Genomic DNA, 8,387 nt, shown 5'->3' with positions numbered 1-8,387 from the left:
AGAAATAAACAAACATGTGAATCATATAATTTCAGAATTGTTTCTTAAAAGGTACACCCGTATTAGGTCATAAATTTTTTTTTTTTTTTTTTTACATTTGTATTTTTTTTATCCCGCTTTATAGGTGCAGCTTTCTAAAGGGTCAAATTACGTCAAGGCAGAATGTATCTTCTCTGAATTTACTATTTTACTCTTCTTTATTTATTCATTTGGTTTAGTACAATGCTATATACTGTATACCCTGCCGTTCTTTCTTAAACTCTGTGAAATGCCTTGAGAATGGGAAAGGCGCTATATAAATAACATGTATTATTATTATGCCTTAGTAATGCAACGCTGAAGATTTTCATAGTTAATAGCATAATGTAGAGTAACAGATTTAAGAATGTTTTTATTCCCAGGGCTATGGGCATTTTGAATTCTGTTACTTGTAGGGATGCTGCTGAGGTCTGAATTATTATTATATTATATATATATGTGTATATACACACACACGGGCGTGTACACAATAACAATGGCAGTTTGTGTGTCCTTGGCTTATTTTCTTGTATCTTTGTAACAACGCCTTTTGTTTTGCACTTTCCTGCTGCAAATGTCCCTCTGGTATAATAAAGTCTTCTTATCCTATCCTATGTATACTAAGCACCGCACGCAGGCGATGTTCCATAATGCTGTTTTCTTCCTCCACGGGGTTGTGTGATTCACAGTCTGCTGCAAATAATTTCTATAGCATCGTGCTAGAGAGGAATTCGTGGAATTGAACAAACGTTTAAAAACAAATAAGTCAACCCGTCGCATTATGCCAGAAATCGAGTAAATATGTTCATACACCATCATGCTGGATTCATGTGTACTTCTCATTTGTTCTGTTTTGATCGTTCAGCACTTTGACAAAATATGCAGGGGAAAGAACAAAGTTCTGACCCTTTAATAACCTTTATACATGGTAAGTCATTAACAGCGTACGCACTTTGCAGTACCTTAAATAATGGCAATGGTGGTTGACTATAATTTAATACTATTCCACTGTCAAGCTTCCAGAAACTCGGTTAAATTATAAATGAGATTTTATTTTAATTTTGATTGTTATTGTCACCTTTAATAGTTGCGCCGAATCACAGAAACACAACGACAGCGTAAACATACTAAAGTACTTAAGAGAATAATAACAGCTATTGGTTTCTTATTAATTCCGCCGAAAATAGATGTGTTCTTAAATGCCTTCTGGATTAAATCAAAATGAATGTACAGTGGCTAATTGTTAAAGTCACCTGCTTCAGCAGAATAAATTACTAAACACTAAACCCTTTTTATTAACAAATAAGTTAGCTCTTGTTTATGAAGCAGCACGGACAATAACGGGTTAAGAAAGAGGTAGCCTTGCGGGGAGGGCAGAGTGGTAGTCAAGATGGGGCGAAAACAAGTCGCCATTCATGCGTCTGCTTTGTATTATCAGGCCAGTGCTGCGGAAGGCGTGTTCCAGCCCCCCACTTGTAAAGAAGGGCAGACAGAGGACGGTGACTCAGGAATTCCAGCAGGGCGCACATGATCCGCTCCCCGCACCTCCTCCCCTCCTCAGTGGTCTAGTAAATCACAAGCATGCTGAAGCTCTTTCTCCATGGCTACCTCATACGTGTAAAGCGAGCTCGAGAACCAGTAGAAAACCTGGAGGTTACGAGACAACCGGCATTAAGTTGTTGGTTGTCAGGCGATACTGAAAATCTGGAGCGGTGTTTTGCTAAGGAAACCTTTTACTTAGCAAACGTACGTTATTCCAAATGATCACAATAGCCTGTGAGTTTGTTTGCAGAGGAGATAACCGGAGAGAAACCCGCTGGGATAATTAGGGAATTCCCGACAAACGGGTGAAGCAGCCTTCGCACCGAGCATCGATTTAGATAAAGTGTCACCTTTTGCACGTTGTTTTAAGAGATACACGCCAACCCCAATTTGTGAGATAAGTCGCTTAGAAAAATGCCTCAATGTACAGTGCACGAGTGATTTTGGGGGTGGGGGACAAAAATCTACTCCTTACTTCCTTTGCTTTAAAATGAAACCCTGAAGCTAAAACAATAAGAGTTTGGAGTGTATTTTGTTTGCAAATGAAAATAAAAATACCCATCATCGTATAGATGTAAAACAGCTCACACACTGGTCCACAAGAATCCTTAATGTACCTCGTCAGATGGGTTATTATAAATCATCACTTTGAACAGAGACTGCAGCTCACTTCGGGTATTATTTCTTGATTAAACAGCATAGGGTACTCTCTTTAAAATAAAGGTGCCAGTGTGGTTGTTTATCAAAGTCAGAAGCACCATCCACATAAAGGTTCTAGAAAGAACCTTATTTATTTATATCTGAGAATAGGCGCCATGAATAACCATGAATATATGATAACTGATTTATGAAACAAAAAACTTTAAAATAAGATCATATGCCAAGCTCGGCTTTTCTTGACGCGTTAGTACCCTTAGCCTATACTTATCATACATTAAAGGTTCGTTTCGTCCGAAACCTTTTCAAAGCCCAAAGAACCAGATTCACCTGCAAAAAACTCTTCCCAGAACGAGATGGTTATTTGTCAAGCAGTGGTTATACAATGTACCACACAACCTAGTACAATGTTTTTTTAAGAATGTAGAATGAGAATTGTTAACTTAATTATTTTCTTGAAAACCACTGAAATATGTAAGTTTTACAGCAATTAATTTATAAATAGTACACTTAGATTTGCCTATCACTCGTCCTCTGGAAAAATGTTACCAATACTAATATATTATACAGATATATATATATATATATATATATATATATATATATATATATATATATATATGCATTCATCATTTATCTTACGACTTGTCAGTTTAAAGTTTTTTAACTCGGTGTCACTTATGGACAGTTCCATAAACCCGATCACCTAGATTTATTTAAAATCTTCTGCATCTTTTATCTAAAGAACACGTGGTTGCTCATTCGGAGTCAAAATGTGGTCACCTAAAAAGGGTGCATTTTGCAACGTAATCTTAACACAGCACCCCCATCCATTTTGTTTTTTCCTGCTGTTGCTAGTAGATTGTGCTCGATGTACGTCACAGCGTATCTGTGGCACACACTGCTGCTTACTGTACACTTAAAAAGGAAGTGCTGTTTTTGTTTGTTTTTTTTTTCTTTTCAGCACATACTGAATATCTATTAAATTGAAAGCTCTAAAAATACGGGCTTATTATGGAAAACCGAAACTATTACGATTAAAGTTAAGTAGATGAATGAACTGTTGAAATGTCCCACGAGTCATTTGCTACTTTATATAAGAATAATTCGGTGGGGCGCTAAGTAATAACGAATCAGCACTTTTAAAATAGGCCATTCTGCGCAAATAATATGTGAGATCGTCTTAATAATAAAAAAATGACTAGGCATTCCTCTTTCATTTAAGATTATCAGTAAATCTGTGATCTATAGTTCTACGCTGATTTTGCTTTGAATTATAACGGCCATTTAGAAGTAGCCTTCTTGTGTTTAGCAGCACGTCCTTAAACACCGAGTTTCAATTTGTACACTAAATAGCTTCGTATTTAATGCATCATGTTATTCAAGGCAAAGTGCCTCTCCGAGCAGTTTCTGACGCAGAATAGATTAGTAGGTGCTGGACAAGGACCACCAATGCAATTTAACTTATATAGAAAAGTTCAGGAATGTCAGACCCCCGCCAAAGCTAGAAGGAGCTTCAGATGGTGCGAGAAAAGTGCGACGTCCTTTGATAACGCGTCTCCTATTTCTGCTGAGCATTTCACTTTTTCACTCGCTGGAAATAATGCTTATACAGTACTTATTTTAGGCACCGTAGTTGCAAATATTTGTAAATACATTCCGATAATTATTTCGGCACATGTTTTGTAGGTATTTTTCTTACCAGAACCATAAAGGCGAAAATATCTCAAATATAAAAATGCCTTAAATAATGTCATTGGGAAGTAGAAGCGCTACACCAAACTGCTCTATTTCTACGACATTACATCACCGCCTATTGAGATTTTCTGCCGCCAGGACACATGTCCCCAGGGCTTTGCTGATTATGGTGAATAAGCAATCACAGACACTTACTTATTATTACAAGGTCAGAAACTGTATTTGGCAATATTTTAACAAGTGCATACAAGTACAGCTAGAAGCATTTCAGTTTTTGCCAAGTGCTCGTAGAGTAGCATTAGTCACATTCTACGTTTTAACAGGAACTGTCACCAGACCTAAAGTACATCAAATGATTTTTTTTTTTCGTTTGAATGTATGTTTTTTTTTCTTTTTTGCAATTAAACATCGACAAAAAAGGGGGAAAATAGTCCATTATAATGAGTACATACCTTTATCTTCAAAAAATATAAACACAATGTATTCAAAAATCAAAAATTATACAGCCATGTTTACGAAGTTTACACTTTCCTTATGTTCAACATATATACAGGTCCTTTAGTTTCTTTTGGATGGTATGTATGCATTTATTTATATATTTATATTTTTCTTTCTTTTTTTTGTAGTTGCTGTGTTTTTAAAGAAGTTAAGGGTCCCTCTCCTTTTTTACTTTGACATCCCCTGCAAGAATGGTTGCGATTTCCCCTTGCATAAAAGCCCATGGTACGCTTGAGCCCACCAGGGGGCATTTCTCTCCACTGGGGCAATACACTTCCCCGGTTGCCCCTTGTTGCTTGATGCTCTCTCTGGAGCACGGAAAGCAAAACTTGTGCGAAGCTACTGAAGGGCACTGTACGAAATGCGTGTCCTCAAGGCGCTCGTGACACAGGGTGCAGCACAGGGGGATACTGCTTGGTACTGAAGAGTCCGGAATGCTTTGGGGGTGCCCTTGCTCCATGCCTGGGGCGTGCGGCGTCCCTGCACCTGGCACATCCCTTTGAGCAACTCTCCTTTGGTTCATAGATGAAGGGGACAGGGGGCTGTTGCTGTTCCGCCGAGTGGTGGAGTGTACCTGGTTGGCATCTTTAGGGGAGCTGTTCCCCCCGGCGTTGTCTGCCGCCAGTATGAGGGCTGCCATGGGTGACTGGCCATTCTGGGAAGCTTCTGGCGGAGTAGTACGGTTGGAATGAGGAGAAGGAGGTGTCACAAAGGTGGTGGCCATGGTGGTCATTTTCATTACTTCGGCAGGGGGCGGCAGCCACTGTTGCCCTTCCCCGTTGATCTTGGCGGGTGCCCCTTCTCCTTCAGGCTCCGGGGATGGTTTCCGCTTCCTCACCCCGCCGCGCCCTAGAAAACACAGCAACAAACAAGAACATGAATATACTGTGCAGTAACTACACGAGATACACACAACAGTCACAAGCCTATTATATATATATATTTATATATATATATATATATATATATATATATATATTTATATATATATATATATATATATATATATATATATATATATATATTATATATATATATATATCCCACATCGATCACGCAATCAAAATCATCTGGGCAGTTGCGTGTTTATTGCAATAAAAACAAGCACGCAGGCAGGCAGACACACACATACGCGCACGCGCACACACACACGGGCACACATGCACACGTCAAGATCTGCAGGGTAATCACTTGCACTGGCACTCAGCTCAGCGACAACTGTAAGCAGCGGAAATACCCCCGCTAGCATGTTTTCATGCACGCAGGCTGACTCATGCGCCTGTCTGCTTTGACACAGGCGACGTTTTGTGAATGATCTCCTTACCTGACTTGGTGGCCACAGGACTGGCATCAAAGCCCATGCCCCTGCCCTGCTGCAAGGGTGCGTGCTCCTTCTTGAAGCGCGCGTCGAAAGGCGAGTGGTGCAAAGCCATCATGTCCCGCACTGTCTTAGGCTTATTCGGCCATTCCTCGGATCTGTTTTTGTGATTCTCACCGATGTCGGACAGACTGTCCGCCCGGTGCTTGTCTTTGATATCCCGCTCGTGGTCCGTGCTGGAGACGGAGGCCGGCCGCTTGCTGCTGATCTCTGCTTGGCTCGCCGTTAACGCAGGCGACATTCCCATCTGCGAGTTCCTGCCGTTGACAGCGTGCACAGACGGCGGGGGCAGATTGTGAGATGTCCCGTTGACTAAAGGCATCAAAGTGGGGGGCACCGTGCTAGTCCTGCGGGGGTTGGGGCTTTGCCTGTTCAGCTCCGGTGGCTCGTCCGGTTTGGGAAATCCATTGGGCACCGGGATGCCATTAGCTTGCCTTGCTGATGAATACTCGGGTCCCAGCCGTGGAGGGCGATCTGAAGCGATGGGATAGCGATCCAGGGGTTGAGGCGGCCGGGATCCCGGATCAGCCGTCGTGTGATTGATCTGCTGGATGTCCTTGCCAGAGGAGAGCTGCGCTTTTACCGGCCCCGGTGATCTCCCCTCCTGGAAGCCGTGAGCTCTCTTGAGCTGCCGAGCCGTCTCGATCACAAACTCAATGCGGTCCGCTCCCTCGTAGTTTACACATCCCCTGCAAACGGGCTCTGTAAAATCCCAGATCATAGCCCACGGCATGCGGGGCAAGTCGCATAAATAACACGACTGCCTCCTGGAAGCAGCGACCGCCGCAGAAGACATCGCTCGCCAAAGTAGTTAGCCTTCTATCGGCTGTCCGCTGGTGCTGTTCAAAAAAAAAGAAAAAAACTGGCAAACTTACGGCAAAGAAAAGTTTAGAATTTCTGTTTTTTTTCCTCCCTCTTCCTATCGGGCCTGTCCAAAGACCAGCAACAACAATGAAGTTACAAACAGAAGTTCATGGCAGTGTGTACTTTACTAGAGCGCGCCTCTATCTATCTCACTCACTCACTCACTCACTACTACTGAGCGAACGAGCGGGCTCAATGTGGAGCGGTGACGTCATCACGGAACACTAAACTTGTGCTTCCAGCTCCAATTCTATTTACTTGATTCTTCGACAGCCCCCCTCCTGCGCATGCTCTATTTCGACGTCTCTGCCCCCTTTTTTAAATCAATTGAACCAGTGCCAGGAATACAAGAGCTACAACCAGAAGTAAAAACGAGATTGCTGCAATAAGGAAGGTTTACTTCATAGGTCTACTTTTTTTTTACATTTTCTTACAACAACCAAAACGGGGGGGGGGGCACAATTTTGCCAGGAAAGACACATTATCCAGAAAATCGACTGCGTTAAGTGGTGAATATATTATTTGCGTCTTAAGACACGTGGAGGTTCGCTTTTTCCACCCTAGGGTTATGGAGAGTCGGATGCTGTCCAATGGCCAAACCTGGACCCCAATCGGAGATACGCTACATCTTTTTTAAGATTTTTATGGCAGGGTTAGGGTTATCGGGTTTGGAAGGAGTGTTTTCAATAAGGATATACGCCCAAAGATAATGTTACGAAATTATATAATTTTGGCATCCGCGGGAAAAAAAAAAACGTTCGGGCTTGTTGATTCAAACAGGCAGGTGTGGCAATGTTAGTCGCGCTGCTGCAAGCTTCAGTTGTAAAAGTGTTAATGTCCTCCAAAGCTCAGCCGATTGTGGCGTCACCGCCACTTGCCAGGTCCCAGCCCCCCTTGCGCGCATGCGCCGGCGGATACGTGACTCTATGTAATTGGCACTCGCGGCCCCATTTAGCAAATCCACATTCCAGTAAGAATGCCAGCACCACGTCACGCATCACACTGCCCTCAGCTAACTTTGTGCAAACAACTGCTCATGTTACCGACACGCTTAGGCTTGGCTCTTTTGTTGATTAATTCATTTTTTTTCTTAAGTTGCTTTAAATGTTGCAGAAAAAGAATCACTATAAAATATATGACGATGCAGCAGGCGCGCTCGTTTGTTCTATTGACTTAATTTATACGGTCTCGTTAACCTAGTAACAAGTATGCTTTTTTTCCGCGGAGTGGACAGCAAGATGACTCTTCCACTGCTGTAAATCGCAGGGCAAATTGTTTGCATTTTATTGAAGCAAAAAAAAAAATACAAAAAATGTAAATTTCTCACGCTATGGCTGGAGTTTTTTTTTTTCAAATATGTAGGGAAGCGTGTTGTGATAATAAAAGCATATATGCGATGCGTGTGTGTGCAAAAGGCAGATTTGATGACTGATATTTCCTCTTGAGGCAAACCCGAAACGGAAACACTGTAAATAATATTCAAATATTCCGAGCGTAGAATAAAATATGCATAATTACAAACACAACCTTTAAATAATTTCAGCTTTAGAACAAAACTGTGACGTGGACGCTTTCTTATAGAGACCTTTGCACCCAATTCCTCCGCTACCCTTGACCCAAAACTAAAGAATGGATATCAGTAATGACTAACAATATTATTATTTAAATTTTGTTTTCACATTTTCAGACGTTACATTCCAAAACTAAAACATAAATGTCCACAAGCCATATA

At 41.6% G+C, this 8,387-nt stretch overlaps 1 protein-coding gene across 1 annotated transcript; it reads right to left on the bottom strand.

Annotated features, from left to right (window-relative positions):
• Positions 1-4,110: 4,110 nt before the first annotated feature.
• On the bottom strand, positions 4,111-6,894 carry irf2bp2a (interferon regulatory factor 2 binding protein 2a). The gene is made up of 2 exons (XM_028820243.2): positions 5,738-6,894; positions 4,111-5,262 (listed from the first exon to the last, which is right to left on the bottom strand). The coding sequence occupies exons 1-2, from the start codon at positions 6,585-6,587 to the stop codon at positions 4,562-4,564; spliced, it is 1,551 nt and encodes a 516-aa protein (XP_028676076.1). The 5' UTR covers positions 6,588-6,894; the 3' UTR covers positions 4,111-4,561.
• Between the last annotated feature and the right edge of the window lie 1,493 nt (positions 6,895-8,387).

This window comes from Erpetoichthys calabaricus, chromosome 15 (genome assembly GCF_900747795.2).
Source record: "Erpetoichthys calabaricus chromosome 15, fErpCal1.3, whole genome shotgun sequence".
Taxonomy (NCBI): domain Eukaryota; kingdom Metazoa; phylum Chordata; class Cladistia; order Polypteriformes; family Polypteridae; genus Erpetoichthys; species Erpetoichthys calabaricus.
Note: the sequence above shows the minus strand (reverse complement) of the source record. Positions and strands in the feature narration are given on the sequence as shown.

What these genes read in the sequence shown, in the direction of transcription:
- irf2bp2a (XM_028820243.2), bottom strand. Translation starts at nt 6,587, where the DNA reads ATGTCTTCTGCGGCGGTCGCTGCTTCCAGGAGGCAGTCGTGTTATTTA. An exon ending in TCCTGTGGCCACCAAGTCAG is followed by an intron (nt 5,263 to 5,737) that starts GTAAGGAGATCA and finishes TGTGTTTTCTAG; the next exon opens with GGCGCGGCGGGGTGAGGAAG.